The sequence below is a fragment of the Uranotaenia lowii genome, chromosome 2, assembly GCF_029784155.1.
Source record: "Uranotaenia lowii strain MFRU-FL chromosome 2, ASM2978415v1, whole genome shotgun sequence".
In the NCBI taxonomy this organism is placed as follows: domain Eukaryota; kingdom Metazoa; phylum Arthropoda; class Insecta; order Diptera; family Culicidae; genus Uranotaenia; species Uranotaenia lowii.
Window position 1 is genome coordinate 220,839,976 of NC_073692.1, and position 20,934 is coordinate 220,860,909.

Here is a 20,934-nt window from a genome sequence, read left to right on the forward strand (position 1 = left end):
CACCAAGTGATGTTGAAAATTGTTTTTCCCTGCCTCCGGATATCGCACTTGCCGACCCAAATTTCCATAGATCTGGAAAAATTGACATGCTACTGGGAAATCAATGGTTCCTTAAATTGTTAATGCCTGGTGCTATGTCATTGGCGGCGCATGTTCCGCTCTTACGTGAAACTAAACTAGGTTGGGTGGTAGGCGGTGAATACGATCCTAACGTCCATCAAGAAAGTGTATGAAGTCCTGTAAAATCTGAACACATCCATAAGCCAACAAGTTAAGTGCAATCATTCCCCGGGGAGTATGTTCGCGCCAGCTCGAAAATTTGGCAACAGCGCAACGCAATTTGCGTCACCACGAAAGGATGTTTCTTTTGCCGGTTCCTTTATGTATGAACTTCGTTCATTCAAGGCCACACATGTATGTACATAACGACAGCCGACAAATGCCGGCCGGCATTTTTACAACAACAATTGCATTGGATGTTGCGAGAAAGGGAAGCATTTTGCGTTGCACACACAAGCTGTGTGTGAGTCGCCAGTTTTGAATTCAGTTTGAATCAAGTCGTCCTTGCGAAAGGTTGTTGCGCCCTAAAGTGAAGAGAAAAATGTTCCACCAATTCTGAATGAAATTTAAGAACATTAAATCACCTGTAAATAGTTGTAATATAGAGAAATATAGTTTAAGTTAAGTTTATACGTGAAGTAAATTATTATATCTCCAATCTTCCCCGGTTAATTGCGTTTTCGGACTTTCGGTTCATTCCCCCATTTCGAGAGCAAGATACAGTCCACGGCTCCCACACGTGGTATGTTCCTCTTTGCCGATTAGATGATGCAAAATCGTTAGAGAGATCGATACGATCCCTCTGTCGATTTGAGTTACCTCTTTGTCGATTCATATTTACTGGGATGGATTTAATACGTTTTCATACATTGTTGCACGACAATAGTTTAAAAAAAAACCATTCTCCCAATTTTTCCACCTTAATAACCACGTTTATTAAAGATCATAATTAGATATTGGATTAGGAAACTTATATGCTAAAGCAGTCGTCGGCAACCTTTTCAGTCAGAAGAGTCAAAAACTACAGATTTTCAAAATTTCAGTGCTCTAAAAAGCCAAATCAATTTTTCATCAAAATAAGTATATGCGTCTTGAATATTAGCTACGTAATAAATCTTTAAAAACATTTTAAAAAAAGGGTTCTTTTCCTCAGTATTGTTTATTGGTTTATGTTGTTTTAACATTACATAATTGTAAAATTGATTATTGATTATTGATTATTGATTGAAAAAAAATATTGAAAAAAAAATAATAAAAAATATTTAAAATTCTTTCGGATAACAAAAGAAGGCACTTCTTTTGAAATAGATTTAGTTGCATATAGGAAGTGACAAATTTTACAAGACATCTTCTTAGTTTTAATAAATCATTTCAAAAGTCCAGAAGTATGGAGTTATGCTTGATAAAGCTTTGATTACCTAACTTATATTTCTGATAAACATCTGTGGTTTAACCAATATAAATATGTTGTTTTGTGATTTCAAATCAATTGAAAATTCGTTACAAATAATGAAGATCCAATGCGTTAAAATCAAGATCAGCGAGAAAATATTTAAATGAATTCATGTTGAAAACCATCTACACAGTAAATTTTTGCCTCGATTTCCAGAAAAAAAATTGCTGGAAAAGTTCAGAAATCCAAATTTTTTCTGGAACCAGCAAACATTCCCCTTTTTGCTGATTTTTCCATCTCTTCATTGCTGAAAACCCAGCAATCGATCTGTCAAAATGGAAATTGTTTTTGTTTTTACTAGTTTTTTTTTCGTTGCGCGCGAAACATGTTTGTTTGTTTCTCGTGTATGCAATGGTGGAGATATCGAATTTCATTCCCTTCTATATTCCAGCGATGAAGTTTTTAAGCCAAAGGTTAATTTTTTGAAGAGATCAAGTATTTCATAAAGAAACTAATAACTTTATTTTTATTTCAGATGGAGTATGATGTCCAAATCATGGCCACAAGTGGCCAACCTACTGGCAGATATTATTTTATTTGGTTTTAAAAATTTAAATAAATGAAGCTCAAGAAAAATGAACAAATCAATTTCTAATTATAAATATGACTGCCATGAAGGTCTAATATTGGTATTTAAATTTTAAATCTAATTTAGAATCCCAAAATTTCCGATTGTTTTTTGAAAAAAAAGCTGATTTCCAGCAATTGAAATAACTGGTTTCCAGCAATTAAGTTTGCTGATCGTTTTCAGCAATTCAAATTGCTGAAAATTTCGTTGGAAAGTAAGCAGGACAAAAACCAGCAAAATTTTGCTGGTTTCCAGCAAAAAAAAAAAATGCTGTGTAAGAACTACTGTTTTTGATAGACTTGATTTTTTTACGCTTAATTACAGCTCAACTTTCATATTTAAGCGATTGATAAATTACTAGCGCTAAAATACTTTGATTTCAGCTTTTGTTATTTCAAAAAAACGTTTTCATCAAAGGGTGATGGAAAATTAAGTAGTTAATCACGAAATTCATTCCAATGCTTCAAAAACAGCGTCTAACAAAAAATGTTAAAACAAGGTTTCTATAAATCCCCATCTAGCTAAAGTCTGTTTCACATAGAATCTGGTCGCATCTTCTAATTTACTGCAGCGCCCCTAGTTGTCACATCGCGAATCTATTGACAGTGTTTTAAACCGGATGGTTTGTTTACTTAGTGGCGAAAATTTCATCAAGATTGAAGCAGTCAGTCGAAAGTTATCGACGATGGAACGCGAAAGGCGAGAGAAAATTCTGCACATCCACGTAAAGAAACCGACGTGGTCAGGGGTAAAGATCGCGAAATTCCTGAAATATCCAAAATCGACTGTAAATTCGGTGCTGCAAAGCAAAACAAACCAGGCGTAAAAGTGGAACATATGACCGGAAGCAGCGAGCAAAGGTTATTCGATCAGTTCACAATAATCCTGGAATCTCCTTGTGTGATTTGGCGAAAAAGTTCAAGATGAACCACAGTACAGCTCAACGAATTTGTTTGCGGGAAGGCTTGCGGTCGTATCATGCAAGCAAACACCCCAACAGGACGCTGAAACAAAACCTGGTTGCAAAACCAGGGCAAGGAAGTTGTACGAGAAAGTGTTGGCCAAGTACAACGGATGCATTTTGATGGACGATGAAACTTACTTCAAAATGGATTTTGAACAAATATCCGGTTACAAATTTTACCTTGTGAAGCGTAAAGGGAATGTTGCGGGTAGATTCAAGTTTGTTTTCGCAGATAAATTTGCTCGTAAGTTGATGATTTGGCAAGGGATCTGTAGTTGTAGTTGTAGGGATCTGTAGTTGTAGGAAGAAGACTAAGATTTTCATCACTGGGGACACAATGAATGGAAATGTTCACAAAGAAGAATGTCTCCAGAAGAGGGTTTTGCCACTCATTCGGTCCCACAAAGGTCCGGTGAAGGTCTGGCCGGACCTGGCAAGCTGCCACTACAGCCGGGATGTCGTTAAGTGGTATAAGGAGAACAAGATCGATTTTGTTGAAAAAAGTATCAATCCACCAAACTATCCGGATTTTCATCCCATCGAGAAATATTGGACAATAGTTAAGGGCAAACTGAAGAAATGTGGCAGAACCATGAAAAAACCCGCTCAAATGGAAAAGTGGTGGAACAAGATGGCGAATGAGGTTACCAACAGTACTGTGCAGAAAATGATTTTCATCCGAAAAGCTGACAAATGATTTTTATGTTTTTTTTTCTCCTTAAAGTGCAATAAAAACCCTACAAAATGACATTTTTACTTTTGTTGTACGTTATTTCTTTGCGGAGAAATTATCTATTTTATCCGACCAGATTCTATGTGAAACAGACTATATTTGTTTCAGATTCAAATATCGGTTCAGCACCATTTTGAATACTTCATTAAAAAAATATTTGCGTTGTTAGCTAAAGAGCCGTCAAAGAGCCGCTGGTTGCCGACCACTGTCGCTAAAGCATTGGGCTTGAGCCTGTTAAAAAGATACTTTACTCTTACACAGATTTTCAGAAGAATGATAGCCAATTGAAGTGAATTTGGAGAGAAGGCTATTGCTTCTCTGTTCAACTTTGTTTTGGAATGTTTTCTCTATCAGTGACCATTTCATTACTCTTCTTTTTGTTTCAAAAGAGTACACGTGAAGGAAGCTAAAAAAAATTATTTTGGACACCCACGTCAAAAACCCGACGTCAGGTCGGGCCAGGTTCAAAAATCGCGAAATCGTTGAAAATGGTCAAATCGACCGTGTGCAGCATTCTCAAACGTTTCCATGACATGCATACTATCGATCGGCAGGCTCATACCAAGCGTCGTAGTGGAACTATGGATCGGAAACTGCATTTGAAACCCCGGTTTTTGTGGTGAATAAAATCATGGACTCCAAGATGTACAAGGAAGAGTGCCTGAGAAAACGTATTCTTTCGTACACTAGATCTCACAAAGGAACAGTAAAATTTTGGCCAGATTTGGCAAACTGCCACTACAGCAAAGGGGTACTTCTGTGATTTTGTCGAAAAATACATCAAGAAGATGAAGAAGAATGGTAGGGAGACTCGGGATGCAACAGAGATGAAGAGATGGTGGAACAAAATGGCCACTGAAGTCAGCAAACAAAGTATGATGAGTGGTATTCGCCGAAAAGTTCGAGATTTCATCAAAACCATATTGGAGTAATTTTTTTTCTTATTTTTCTTTAGAAGTGCAACAAAAAACCTCAATTTTGAGTACAGAACATTGTTATTTTGTTTACATAGCTCCGAGATAGACCCGTTTTGAGGCTTCCAGATTTTAGATGAACTATGCTTTACCCACTACTTCCATGGTAGATGATAAAAATTCTTGAATTGTCGGATCCCGTTTATAAATAAATGAATAAAGAGCTAAGTGTCAAGTATAAGCCTTATTTCCTCAGCAAACAGTAGGAAAATCAAAAGAGATATACACTAAATTATTATTCACACGTTGGCCCCAGCATCACATCTTTGATTAACTTTTAATCCGTCAGCATCACGTTCACCCAACAACATCGACAGCAGCATCAACGAGAAGGTACATAGTTATCCTCTCGCCTAATCAAGACATTGAAACCCTCTCCCTCACTTCAGCAATACTCACGTTTCATCTGGATAAAGTTGAGGTTGTCGATGGCCCGATGCAGGGAGGCGTCGTCCAGCGTCAGATCGATGATAGGGGAAACCCGAGGGGCTGCATTCGTTACCTCCTGGTGCCACGTCATGTCCGTATTTGCTACCCTGTTGATCAGCATCGAGCCAACCTGCGATGAGGAAAAAGAAGCAAAAGAATCATCAACATGAGCACCAACGACATAGCATAAACGATCCGTGATGGTTAACGACAAGGAATTCAAGTGGAACGAGGAACCTGGGACAGCAAATAAACCACAGCAACTCAGTATTAACATGTTGGTTTGGCCACCATAAACACGTTCTTTTTTTCCTAACATGTTTCGAAAAATTTGCCTTTGGATGGAACTGATAGGTTGTGGTAGCGAAAATGGTAAAGTTGATAAAGTACATGTGATTTATCTTTGATACTAAGTTAAGATGGTTGGGTGGAGGAGTGAGAGAAATCTGAGCACAATCCCTGGTTTCAACCAAGCGTGTGAAAATTCATACCCTCCATTAAACTCACAAGTTCTATGATTGTTTTAAGAACGGTTCCATTTTTTTTTTCGTTTATATAGTTCCCATCTTGAAATGGTGAATCATTGACAGAAACTTCAAAAGAGATTTTGAAAAAGCTCTTTTTTTGTATTCAATTCAATTCAAATAATTTAAAAGAATATGGTTTAAAAATTGGTTCATGTTCGCTAAACCGCATAGAGTGTAATTTCGCGGAACTAAAACTCTTTTATTTCGGTTGACCTTTGATCAGTTTTATCTGCCAAATCAAGGTGTTGATTGGCTGATTTTTTTTTCATTAGTTCACCTTTCATTTGTGATACCAAACCCCGTTTCAACACCTGAGTCTACCAAAAAAGGGGAAACAAACGGCCAGATGCGACTAATGAAACTCCATTAGTTCATCAATTAAACTCAAACTTAGGCGAACTAAAGCGAGATTGATCGGTAACACTTTCACTGTTTAGCTAGCAGGAAGGTCGTTTCTGATTGTTTCGAGTGTTCAACTAATTTACCTTGACAGCTGATGGAAACCTTTCAGGTATCAATCAACGATTGATATTAAATATTTAATATGCATCAAATGACTGAGGGTTTAATGTTTCGAAATAAACAATGGCCATTAGACCGCTGCAAGCTTTGTATGAAAATTTCAAATTCTTAAATTTTTACACCTCCCATAACTTTCAAGAGCGACTGCAACGGTACAAGCGTAAATATTGGTTTTAGGTATTCCAGTTTAAGCAAAATCTAAAATTTTGGAATCGGCTAAAACACGCACTCCCCACCGGTGTAATAGCAAATTTAAAACGGATACACTTTTATTGCAGACTCTCATTAATTAAGAAGAATAAACCCTACAGAGCGAATTGTTAATTGCTGAAAATAAGCAAAATTTTGCTGGTTTTCCAGCAATAAAATTGCTGCGCATGGAAACGATCAGCAAACTCAGATGCTAGAAAATCAGCAATCTTAAAGTGCTGGAAACCAGCAATTGTTTTCAAAAAGAACCGGAAAGAAGAACAGTCCACATATAATCATACGACGCACACAGGGGTAAATAATAAGCGATCAAAATTATTTGCGGACAAGCAGTAGGGGAAAAGTTCATATAACGCCCCATGTGGCTAATAGCCAGCAGATCGTGGCCTAGTGGATAGCATACTTGTCTTCTAAGCCAACGTTCATGAGATCGAATCCCGGTCGTGACATAACCTGGCACACATAGTATGATGAAGGTTGGCGGTTATAGCATTAGTGAAATGCTAGCCGTGTATACCTTGGAATTGTACGCCTCAATAATGCAGCACATGCATGTGGATGGATCTTTTCAAGGGAACTTAGATTGCACTTGGAGATCCTACCTTGATATGTGTGTGCTCGTAGTGCTACCGGTAAACAACTGCAGCTTCAACCAATAGTGCAGGGGTGTCAAGTAGCATAGCAAAGTAAAAATAGTAACGCGGGGTAATACCACAATAGATCAACTTAATGGTCGCAGTGGACTCTCTCCCCAACAGGAAAAAAAATGTGGCTAATACGCGCCATTCTTGTTTTCAAGAATCTGAAACATTTTAAGCCTGCAAAATATTACCAATTTGTTCTAAATGCTGTGATTGGTCATGGCAAGTATGAATTTTTCCTTAAAATGCCCCTGTGTCGTGATAATTTCATAATTTAGGTTTTTCTTCATTTCGATCTAAATTTTCAAACACTTTCAATAAGGTTTCACCAAGCAGAGAAAAACGAATAAGACAATATTTTCTGACACATCGATAGAAGAGAATCTAAACTATGATTTTACGCTTAAAAATTAAACTAAACTCGCTAAGGTATGCTTTTTATGGGTATGTTCTATCACGGCCCACGCGCTCGTTATAACGCGCCAATCGTAGTAGGCTGAAAATAGCATTAATTTTTCAAAAAGACCAATTTTCATTGAAAATGAACAAAAAGTCCAAAAACCTTATTTCGAGCGTTAATTAAGCCGAAAAAAATCTACTTTTAATTTTTTTAAATTTTAATAAGTCCTTTTTGATTTTCTTTTCAGTCAAAAAGTCTCTAAGTATTGGTGTGTTTTCGGTTTTCGGCTGCTTTCGGGTGTGTTCGGCTTCTAGGCGCGTTTTGAATACACAGCGGCGCGTATTTGCAACACAGTTTTGTTCTGTGGCTTTGAAAATGGTTTTAAAAAATCAAGTTTTTGAAGCAACTATAGCAATTTGAGTAATAAAAAATCATAGGCATTTGTAGAAAACACTTTTCTTCAACGATTACACCCATTTTTTACACAATTTGTACGTGGAATATATAGGAAATCAGCGATTCACTTAGGCGGCGCATAATAGAGCATGTTCCCCTAAACGGTAGACAATTGATGTCTTCGCAACATTTTTATATTTTTTGATGATCTATCAAATTTTTGAAAGAAAAAAGAGATTATTCCACCTGGAAGGGAGATAAAAAAATTATTTCTTGAAATAATTTAGAGACTTGATGTCTCCACAAAAGTTGTAGATCTTACTATTTTAAGCAACTTTATTGAAGACACCATTATGATCGCATGAAAATCATAACAGTTATAAGCATTTTATGAAGAGATTAACCACCGTAATTTTTGTTTGTTACTTTGATTTATCGGCCTAGCGGTGAAAAGTGATGTCCTTTTTAGTAGGGACATCTAAAGATTATGAAATTTTTATATAGATGGATAGAAGGTTAGCAGAAATGAAAGATGGTGAAAATGAGCGGGTAGAATTTGTCTAGAAGCATTACCATCACATACCAAATTTTTGTTCCTCACGAGCCTACTACTATGAAGTGGTAGATACAGATAGAGTTGCATCTATCACCACACATTAGTAGGCTTAGCGTGGTCCGCCCCACAAGCGAGAACTTGTAGTGCGGACGAACAAAAAGATGATATGTGATCGCTCAGATAAGCTCCCTTTAACTCAGAAACGCATCTATCGATGTTTAAGTCTTCTCAGTTTTTTATCTTCGCATTCGTTACATGCGGGGTTTGCATGCGAAACGGTACGGTCGATAGTCTGATAGTGACCAACCACCGATGCTATGATGTCGTGAGGAACAAAAATTTGGTATGTGATGGTAATGCTTCTAGACAAATTCTACCCGCTCATTTTCACCATCTTTCATTTCTTCTAACCTTCTATCCATCTATATAAAAATTTCATAATCTTTAGATGTCCCTACTAAAAAGGACATCACTTTTCACCGCTAGGCCGATAAATCAAAGTTATAAGCATTTTAAAAAGAAAGAGCATTGAAACAAGTTATTTTGAGATTTTATCTAATATCTTTTTTAAAATACGATTTACAAACTTGATGTATTTGAGAAAGTTGTTTGAATTGTTGGAACACACAATTTTGTGGAACATTTCAAATACATATTTCAATTTAAAAAGGAGATATACTATATTGCCTTTTTCAGTATGTTATAACCTTAAGAGTTCGGACGAGTTCGTATAATGTTTTGAGTGGGCTTTGTTGGTCAAGTTATTGGCTTTCCATAGATATATAAATTTAACATTAGTTTTGGATAATTTTTTTACAAACTTGTAATCAAAAATGAGCTTTTTCCTCTAAAAACAGGAAAAATTGAGGGTTTTTTCTTCGAATTTTAAGTGTTTCTAGAGGAAAAAGTGTATTATTGGTTGCTAGTTTGCAGAAAATCTATCCAAAATTGATGTTTCATTTATATATCAATGGAAAGCCAATAATTTGACCAACAAAACCCAATCAAAAAATTATACGAACGCGTCCGAACTATTAAAGTTACACAGAAAAAAAATCTGAATCCTTAACAACACTGAAATTGAAAACCTTTATCATTACATGACGTGGAACGCGATTTATTAATGTAAATTAACAAAATAAAAAAAGTTGAATCCTTAACAGCACTGAATTCTAATGACACAAGCATTATTTGACACGGAACGCGATTATTTGATGTAAATTTACATCACATATGATGTAAATAAAAAGAAGCATCACATACGACGGAATTTTCAGTGCAAATTAAATAGTACACGTCTTAAATATTTTACATGTCTTTCATATTTTACACGTCTGTTGAAGTTTATAGACGTGCAATATTCAACTTGCACTGAAAATTCCACCAAATGTGATGTTTTTTATCCGTTACATCATATGTGATGTAATTTTACAACATTTTTCGTGTTACATAAAATTTTTAACAGCACTGAAATAGAGATTTCTTAAAATTACACGACATGGAATTTTATAGATCATTGAATTTGAATTCAATTAATATTACAATACACAGAACGCGATGATGTCATGTAATAATACAGATTGTTGAAAACAGGCACACACAAATGTCAACAAAGTGTTGCGTTAAGTCGTGCCCAATAGTATTTTATTGAAGCAGTTTTCCCGCGATTTAGTAAATCGATCTTGCTGGTTCCTGGAGATCTTCGAGAAGCAGGAATGGAGTTCGCGACGTTACTCAATTTTGGATCCGGTACTTCGGGGAAGAAAAGAAAAGTATGAATGTAACTCCTAACAAAAAACATTTGTCCGATAGAAAAATTTGCCACTTAATAAAATGATTAATTATAGAAAGATTTTATTTTTGATTATGAAATGAGAAAATTCCATTTTTAAATCATAATAACAAAAAATTAAACAAATCAAATTCCTATTGGATTTTTTTCTTCCAATATTCAGTGATTTTATAATATACGTCATTTTTATTTTACACGTTTTTAAATTTTACGTCATTTTTCATTTTACATGTAGCAAAATTTTACTGACATGCAATTTCCAACTAGGACTGAAAATTCCGTCATATATGATGCACAGAAAAAATTAATTGCTGTAAAATTACGGTAAATATCCTGTAACAAAAAGGAGCAGGACTTTTACCGCAATTTTACAGGTCGAAAATAAATCACGTGACATTTATTTTTACGTGATCGTATTTTTTTACAGGCTGCTCTAAAATTACAGGCTGTAAATTTGGAAAGAACGTTCCTATTGGAATTTGTCTTGTTTATGTTTTAGTAACCTGAATTAATGGGGATTTTCGATTTCTGAATAAAAACAATCTTTTTGCAATAAGCATTATTTATTATTATTCAATCTCATCATGTGAATACTTTCTCCTATACACTACGCCTGGGAACGAAAACACTCGGATGGAATTCCATCTTACAAGAACCCATCTCCGTACAGGTTGCCACGTCAAATGCCGCTTTAATTTAGCCAAATCAGCGAGTTTGTTGGCGGTAAGGCTGTCTCCATCGATGCAATTATTTCTATGCGTCGAAATCAATAGCAATCACACAGGAAAGGCTCTTGAAAAATCCCACCGTAAACAATTTTTCCATTTATCCGGTTTATTTTGAGCTAGAAAAAAAAATTAAAGTTAAAAATCTGTTCTGCATGAGCTTCTAATGAAAAAAAAGTTACCTCTTCTTTCTCCTGCGTGGTCCTGCAAATTCATCGCACCGCTGTTTTCGGAGTAATTGTCACTTTTGCTTAGCTGACTTGTGTAATCTCCTGAATAGTGAAAATGTTGGCAGTCGAACAGTTACTAGCATAATAGCTTTTGTGATTTTGATTGACAACCTTAATTTTCATTGTCCTGGAATTTGAAACCAGCCTGTAAAAAACCTGCTCACTAAAAATTATTGCCTTTGACCTGTAAAACTACGGCAAATGTCATGCTCCATTCTGTTACAGGACATTTGCTGTAGATTTGAATGATTTTTAACTTAAATGTACATGCTTTTTCGATTATAGGCAGTTTTATTTTAAAGGTAATTATTTTCAATGACACGTAATAGTCATTATTTTTTTCTGTGTACATCTTAATTCCACCTTCCAGGTGGAAAAATCTCTGTTTTCTTTCATGAATTTGATAGTTCATCAAAAAATATATAAAAAAAAATTGTCGAAGACATCAATTGTTTGCCGTTTACCGTTTGTCCACAAATAATTTTGATCGCTTATTAGGTGCATTTACTCCTGTGTGCGACGTACCGTCAAACGGGGCATCATGCAACAGCGGCGTCTGATGCAATATTTATATAACACCACACTGAATCAACTTTTAATTGATTGTATTGTAATAAAGTTACCTTTAATGATTACAAAATTATGATGACATAATTTCTCGCATCTTAAGCTGGTTTTTTAAGGTTTTTTTTAAACATGAAATTTGAAAAATCGAGCAATAAATGTACAAATTTTACCATTTTTCGATGCCGTAAAAATCTTTACCCAGTATGACGGATTGGCTTGATAATATTACCTACAAACTTTTTACTGGTTCATGCTATACCAACACTGTTGGAGGAAAAATATTTTTCAAACAATCACCCAATTTTTTAAAGAAATATTTTTGTAATTCAGTTAGGTGTCTGGGGTAAAATGCAACAAAATGCAAATCAAAGAAACACCTTGTAAATCTCGTTTCCATGTGCTGGAATATGAATGTTTTGCATCACGCGTATGTAAACATTGAAATTTCTTTCATCTAAACATGTATTTTTATGATTTCAGCTTGAAGAATTTTTCTTAGTATTATTTAGCCCCTGAATGTATGCAGTATCCTTTTTATCAGAAAAAAATGAAAATTAGTTTTTACAGAACAATGAATTATTGCAATTGGTGTTTTCATGCGTAATGGTCTTTAAGGCATCGCAAATATATTAAAAACTATAATATATATACGTGTTTATAAGATTTTGATTAAAAACAAAGTTTGTTGCAAGTAACCCCATTTTCTAGGAAGGGTAAAATCGCATGTTTTTAGAAAATTAAAAATAAATATAGGAACCAATAATTTTTCTAACTGCTCCAATTTGATGTCCCATCACCCTTAAAACTTTTTATGCGTAAGAGGTAGGATTAACTGTGAACATCAGTTTTTTAGAAGCCATTGAAGTTGAAAATTGTTCAATCAAAGAATCAAAAGTTTTTAGAATTATGGGACATAACATAGACATAATCAGAAAATTTATTAGTATCGTCGGTAATATCTATTGGCACTAAAACATGCGTGTTTGGCTATTTGTTGGTACCATTAAGGTCATAAAGCATGAAACACCAATCGTTGTAATGTTTTTCAAATTGAATTTTACACATTTTCTGCCACTAAGGCTGGTAAGAGAAAAAGCAAAAACGTGCTGCATACCTTAAGGGGAAGCAATAATTCTCGAATCATTTTGCCTTATTTTTCTATCATGCCTTGAAAGTAAAATTTGGTATCATTTTGCACGAATAAAGGTGAAACAATCCCAAAACTTTGGTCACACATTTCATATAAGGATAACTCGATTATGTCAAGTGTAGGTTTGACGGAAACCTTTTGATACCTCATTTAGCTTACGTTTTAAAAACGTGTTTTGAGGGCATAATGATGCCTTTTTAAGGTATTATGTGCGGTTACAATCTGGCATTTTTGTGCTCTTAAAATTATTGAAAAAAGATAGCTAAACGCGGTACTAAAAGCACTGAGAGCAACATTTTGCTATTGTACCACCGATTCGGACCAAATTATACCAGATTTAGCTAACAACCTTAATGATGCCTATTTTTGCAATCACTGAAAATTCAACACTCAAAATGCGCGAACTTACATTTACATGAGTAAGTTTTAATGTTTTTTTTTCGACTATTTTTCGGTCTTAGATTTCAAGCAAACAACTTTCTTTCTGGAATGTCCGACGTTTCGATCATTTTTGGAGGCCTTCCACTCATTTCCCCAGATAGTCCAGCTTCCAACCCCATCCACACATTCCACACAATAGATTCCATTAGTTAAAACGACATAAACAGTGCGCCATTAAAAATCGGATGAGAAAGTGTTCCTTAATCCCAAAATCCCAAAAAGAAGTAATTTGATTGTGAAAAATAAGATAAAATTAAAATAACAAACATATATTCACACAAGAGCAGCGTAGACTGAACATCTGAACGTTGAAAAAAAAAAAACTAAATCTGACAATAACAACCGTTAGACAAGTGAGTTCACACACTTCAAACAAGAATCTTAACAGTGCTCGTTGTAATTTTTGAAACTAATAAAATTACAGTACCCTTGAGAAAGACACAAAAAATGATCGAAACGTCGAAAAAGGAAAGTTGTATGCTTGAAATCCAAGACCAAAAATAGCCAAAAATAAAAAATTAAACACAAAAAAACGAAGGCTAATATAAATTTAAACTTTTAAATATGTATGGGTAAATTGAATATTTTGTGCTGGAACATAATTCGTCTGTGGAACCGATTCTTTTTAATTTGTCTGTGGAACCGATCCTGCTAAAAAAGTTATATGCTGTTGAATAGAGGTATGCCTTTGGCATTGAAAAACAATAATTTTAACTGACATCACTGCTAGTGCCTAGCGAGGTATTGCTTGCAAAGTAGTCATGCAATACTCAGATAGGCACCAGAAGTGATGATCGTTTTTCAATTCTAAAAGACGTACCTCTGTTCATGTATTATGCCTAATCAGATACGAAGTTACGGTCTTGAACAAAGGTTTTCAGCAAAAACTTCCTTTAGAAAATTTATAAATTTTCACTAGAACCATCAACAGGATCGGTTCCACAGAAATAACAAAACATTCAATTTACCCAAACAAATAAAGGAGTGAAAATTTACTCATGTGAACGGTACCGTAAACTGGGGGAACTTTGTTCACTTTTTTCATTGATTTTTGAATATTTTGGAAAGGGATACTTTTTCGTAATACCTAAAAGCTTTAAAACACTTACTGAGGTGAGGAGTATTAAACATGATCATTGATTGCAGTAAATCCAAACGACATTGGTGGTTATAATTAAATGTTTGTTACAAAACCAGATTTCGACTTTCGGGGTAACTTTGATCACTAGGGTTTTTACGTATCTCAACACCTTCATATTTATGGTTTTGATGTCATTTAGCACAGAAGGCTCAAAACATCAATAACAGTCATTTTTTGGTTTGAGCTCAATTGAATGTTTTAACGTTTTCTTTCAGGAACATATATACTCAAAATATGGAAAATGTGGCTGCATACATTTAGGGGCAAAAATTAAAAACATTTCTCAATATTTTTTGGCCTCAAACACAAATGATTTTTTACCTTCATGAAATTACCTAAGTTCTCGCACTGCTCCCATGCTCTTTTTTTTTAACTTAACCATTTGAAAGGATTTTTAGCCATTTTTTCTTTACAAGCTTTTTCGTGGAAAATGACCGTTTTTTTCAATATCCGAAAATTATCATCAACAGACCATAAAAATAACACCTCAACTAAACCTAAACCAAGAAAAAAAAGTTGAACTTTCACATTAAACAACTCATTTGCTCCTAAATGTCTAAATTTGATCAGGAGAGATGTTTGTTTGTGATCCTTCAAAAAATCAGATATTTTAAGATTTTAAAATTTTATTTTAAGTATTGAAAAAAATCTCCAAATAAAAACCAAATTTAACTTATTTGTAACTCAATAATATATGCTTTCAATCGTAGTAAACAGTTTTCAGATATTTTAACTTTATACTTATAGTGTTTTCGTTTATTGGCAGTGGCAGCCTAGTTACCCACGAGTTTTGCCCTAACTGCTGTTATTGTGTTCGTTTATTAATTCAGAAGTCCACTAGTTTTGCCCGAGATTTGCACCTCAAGCAGGCGGTTGCACCCCGTAAAAATTGTCAGTTTTGGGGGTGAGCATTAGGGTGAGTATAGCAACCATATATTGGCATCGTCCCGGGTAACGATTCTGTTTGTTTATTCAGAAAAAGTTTTGCCCAGCGCTAGTGGAGAAAAACGAAAACGGCATTAGTTAATGATGATTATCGGCAAAAATTTCATTCACCCCGCTGAACAAAGTTTCTCCAGTTTACGGTACTTTAAAATTTTGCGAAAAATCATAGATGATCTTCGAACAAAACTAAAACTTAAAACACCCACACCAAAGGGACTTAGCCTAATCCTGGAACATCAAAAAAGTACATTGAATAAATTTTCTTAAGTTGAGGAGAAACTACTGCCAATAAATAGGAAGTAACGTGACTGACATGACAATTGTGATTTTTCTTAAGATACTTCTGTTCTATTCATAATGTTCAGTTACAATTTTTAACTACGTTCTTGTTATTTTTAAATTAAAAGCAAAAGGCACAATTTCGTTGGATTATTCGAAGGTAGGGTAGTTTTTGTTTTTTTTTTGTTCTATTTCGTTAGATCATGGGTTCCGATTCTTGCGCATTCTACTCGTGAAACAAATTGCTGTTGCGCATATTGCCTAATATTGGGCACTAATTGCATATTCAAAGGCGCTGATTTCCTCATCAGTTTGATTCGACGTCTGGAAGAAGCATATCTTAATATTGCATGCATAAGTTCAAAAGTTGTAGAATTTTATTCATAGAAAAGTCTTGCCAATCAAGTATTACCTACTTGTTTTTAACGAAAAATCCAGATTTCAATTGATTCGTGATCCCCTCTATATTCAACCATAGTTTTTTTTTAGAAAAATCAACAAAGAAAGCAAAACTAAAGTATGGATAATTGAATTCATAAACAGTTGGATTTTTGTCCAAATTCTTATACATTTTAGAACACAAAGTTCTTAAATTGTAAACAATAAGTTAGTTTTTCTGATAAAATGTCTTTTAACTAAAAAGTGTAATTATCGTAGAATTTCACATAAAGAAGAGTACGTATGGTACCTCTAGTCTGAAATAAAATATTTCATTTCCTAACTTTTCATCTTTTTGAAAGAGGTCAATTTGACACTCCTGGCCAAAACTAATACGTTTCTCTTATTTCTCAACCAATTTTTTTTTAGCAAAATTTATAGTTTTAGAAATCATAGTGTAACTCAAATGTGTTGTCTAGATAATGCTCATCTGCAACACTTCAGATTTCTGTTTAACTATGTCTAAGAAAAAACATCCGAGAAAACATGCTTCGGAAAAAAACTGTAGATCTGCTACGGAATGCGAAAAAAAATCACTTAGTTTTCCATTAAGCTAAAGTTAAAAGATGCGCACAAGAATGTATTTTTAAAATTTTTATAAGTTCATGACCACAAAAAATGTAAAAAAGGGGTGTAATAATTGTACTTTTCAATCAATGAACCGTCAAAATTTTTTATGTTTCACCATTTTAAAAAGATGATTGGAAAATTGACGCAATTTGGCATATTTTTGCACATTTAGGTTGTCAAAGAATTTTTGACGACTTTTCAAAGCCCTGGCCTTTTGTCAATTTTCAATTTCTCTTTTTAAAATTAATCTGGTGTGACTTAAACAGTTTTGACGGATCATTTTTTGAAAAAATAAACGGGTTTCACATCACTTTTTTATTGGACTTGGAATAACAGAATACTGAAGTGTTGTCGGTGAATAATGTCTAATAAATATGTTGAGTTACGTTACGAGGTTTTCAAAACTATCAATTTTGTAAAAATCGTTTGGGAAACAAGAGAAATATAGCGGTTTTAATCGAGAAGTGTCGAATTGACACTCAAGGTCTGATTAGGGAGTTTTTTTCCTGAGCTTTCAGGGTGCGTCTTTAAAAAAGTAATGATGCAAAATTAAAGATTTCAAGAATATTTATATTGAGGGTTCCGAATATTTTCTTTTTATTTGGATGCACCCGAATAAAGTTACAAGCCGTCAAACTTCCAATAGTGTCATATTTACAGTCAAAAGCGGATTAGGGTCAATAAATATTATTATTAATGTCTGCTGAATAGCTTAGCTTAGCTTGATTGACTACTCACATCCACCTAGTTCATTGAACCCGAAATGCTATATTATCAATTTCTACAAAATCATTTTCTTTGAAATATTTAGAGTTTCTTTTAAATATCAATCAAATTTTCGAATGTGACATCAAACACAGGTCAAAATATAGATACAAGATCGTTAAATAAACTTATTATGCTTAAACATATTACTTTGATAGAACATTAATTACTGAAATGATTAAGATAATAAGATTTTTATGAGTTTGTTCTAAACTTACATTTGACTCCTTATGACACTCCCTTTTAAAGTATCAGTGGTATTAGCATCAAAACTTGTATGCAATTTGAGGTAACTGTTTAGATATTTTTTACTCACCAGGTGGCAGTGTAAAGCTTTTCTGAACGCCTTAAAAGCGCTATCTGCATTCTTATTTTATAAGCTTTTTCTCAGTGGCAATTGATAAATGCTGCGTCATCTCATAACCAAAACAAAAAAGGCGAGTGAAAAATCTTAGCTTACCTCCAAACGACTAACGTTGTTCTTTTAAGTTTATGCATGCCATGCCACGTACATAAAATTACTTAACTTATTAATTAAAAAAGGAAGCTGATACTACACATAACTTCACCATTCAAAATTGGACTCATCAAATCTCCCAGAGAGGAAACACGAACCAAAGCTGCCAGCTTCTTCCAAAATTAATTAATTACAAGTAAGAAATCGATAAACAAAATTTTTGATTTAAGCTTCTGTATGATGCACAACGAAATTTTCATGCGATCTGAATTTAGTTAATTGATTGCCGATAGTACTTGTAATTTAAAAAAAAAATGTCACAGATTTCGATAAATCCTAATAACACAAAAAAATATGAGGTTGAAATATAAAACTGTTCTTTTGCTAAAAAAAACATAGTTCATATATACTAAAAACCGAACAAAAATTTGGAAATTTGGAGTAATTATGCTGTAAAGAATTAAGTGTGCATGAAATAAAATATTTAGAAAAAGAACCAAAATATTAAATTATGTTTTAAATAAAAGAAGGGAACTTAGCTTTAGTCGTTGATGGATGAGTATTATTTAATCCGTTTTCTCTACCGATATTTCATTTTGATGTTTCAGATTGGGAACACTCATGCACGGCGTAGTTATGTTAGCTAGGATTCAAACCTTCTCATTACGTTAATTCAACGCCATCTGAATTTATTTTTAGCCTATTTTTTTTTTTTCTCAAGGGATTTTAAGCATCACTGGCTTATTTATCCCGAATTTTTAGCCTATTTTTCTCGAAGTTTTGCAAGAGCACTTTGAGTATGGCGTCCGCATCATGCAAAAAGCGAATATAGAATATTTAAATAGCAAATGGCTCGAAATGCATAATATCTTTTCCCTTAACTTTGCACTTATTACACTCGCGTACAAACATTTTATTGATTGCATATGACATTTAGAATTTAAAGACACTTATTATTGTAAAAAATCGATTTTCATTTTCTTCGAAAGAACTCGCGTGGCGTGGTGAACAAGCCAGTGTTCCCAAAACATATTATTATTAATGTCTGCTGAATAAACGAGAAAGTATGATTGAATGAACAATCAAGTTTCCTTTAACTTTAAAAAAGTACCAAAATTAATTTATATGCTGTTATAAAATGCAGAATACCACTTTTTTCCAAAAGCGAAAATGAGATAAAGTTTCCCCATTATCGCCTACAGTTTTTTTTTCGAGATATAATAACACATTCATGACTAAAAATGTTATTATTATGAAATTCAAATCAACAATGTTACCAACTTTATACTGCATTCTTACAGTTTCAAACTAAAGAAAAATCAAAATTTGTGTGTGGAAAACTAAAAAGGTTTTACATCGCCATTACTGTTAAGGAGAATTTTTCACACTTTTTCCCTAATAAAATCTTCTTTAAGAAATTGGAAAAACCATTTTTTTATAATTCAGTAAAGATGCTGTCTTCAGAAACAATTAGCCTTGAAAATAAATATTGCATTTAATTGCTAGATAATCTTTCAAGGAATATTAGGCAACGAAAGCCTTCATGAACAAATATGCATTGTATAAAGAAACAATGAAACCATAATAGAAAATTCAAAACAATACCCAAAAAGTTCCCAAAAGGACGTTACTAAGGCTAATTGAATGGTCTCGATGGTGTTCCAAGCTAGGCCATTGTGTCCCTAACCTAACCTCAATTCATCACTATCGCACCGTGTGGCCGTGGATACAGGTGTAAACTTCACACAACAGCCGGTGCAACATACGATAAATTTTGGCCACCGCGGGTTTTCTATTCGCCATTCGCCACCAAACCTCCTAGACCTCCTAAACGCCTAGCCAAGGTAGGAGTTTCCCGTCGCGTTGTTGTTTTGTCGTTCACTTTTCGTCCTGCTGATTCGGACGAAACGGAAAAACTACGGCCAGAATCAACACAAAGTGGAGGAAGAAAAATAGTCATCGGTTCCGGAATATGTGTGTGCCTAACGAGCCCGTAACGCGCAACCGGATTCTGTTGTTGGACGGAATTCTCTTGCTGTGATAAAGGATCGTTCTGTCTATTCCCGCAGCAAAGCGATGAAAACAATCCGGAGCCCAGGACTGACTGCGCACCGGAAACAAATGTGAAGCAATCAACCGAAATTAAATTTGAGTACCTGTAAAAATGCCGCACTATCAGTCTCTTTCAGCGCCTCGATGCAGAACTGTATCAATCCGGTGGTCTGCTGGAGTTTCCCCGTACAGCTCGCTTGTTGTTCCTGCGCGTCCGAATTTCGGCCGTGGAGAGCAAAAACAATCGAAAAAGAAAGAAAACAACGGGAATGACCATTAGATCGATTTTTATCGGGTGGTGAAACGGTCCTCGGCGTTAGATAAAGAAGGACAGTTCAAGCGGTGTATAACGGCCATTTGTTGGCCAGGTTTCATTCAGACCCTACCTTTAGTGTTCTGATTTTGGTGTCTTTATCTTGCCGGATGGCTTCCAGCAGACATTCTCTCCGCGCCTGGATGGCCTCTATCAGCGCTTCACATTGGGCCGTCACTAACCGTTCGAACTCGATGCAGGAGTCCTGTGTGGAATAAAAAAGAAAATCGGGAAAATAGAATTAATAGAACTGGTCGTTAGAAGTGATTTAGCATTGAATCAACTATGTATGATATGATACGCTATTCTACTGGGGAGATATCGTAAGATTTTGTGTTATCGGATTATTTCAACAGCTAAAGATTTATTGCCAAAACCCCAGTTTCCAATAAACTCGAGCAAACAACTAATTTCATGAACAGTGGAATTATATCAAGTTAATTAATTACCTATACCTGTAACTTTTGCGTAATAAAAAAAAATTATGTCGAGAGAGCGCAGAGAGAACGAAATCTCTTACGCTTTCTTGAACTATTTACACCATTTACCACTGTTTAAACTCGCCAAGATAAGAAAGAAAAAGGAATTCCAAATTAAAGATATGTACATATATTTTTGGATTTATGTGGTGCACTT

At 34.5% G+C, this 20,934-nt stretch overlaps 1 protein-coding gene across 1 annotated transcript in view; it reads right to left on the reverse strand.

The window, feature by feature from the left end:
• Positions 1-20,934, reverse strand: part of LOC129749239 (E3 ubiquitin-protein ligase TRIM9) — a 579,998-nt gene that overhangs the window by 116,951 nt on the left and 442,113 nt on the right. The window contains exons 3-5 of the mRNA XM_055744176.1: positions 20,372-20,503; positions 20,090-20,191; positions 5,152-5,311 (exon numbers count right to left, since the gene is read on the reverse strand). Coding sequence (XP_055600151.1) covers positions 5,152-5,311; positions 20,090-20,191; positions 20,372-20,503 — 394 coding nt within the window. The remainder of the gene's footprint in view (positions 1-5,151; positions 5,312-20,089; positions 20,192-20,371; positions 20,504-20,934) is intronic.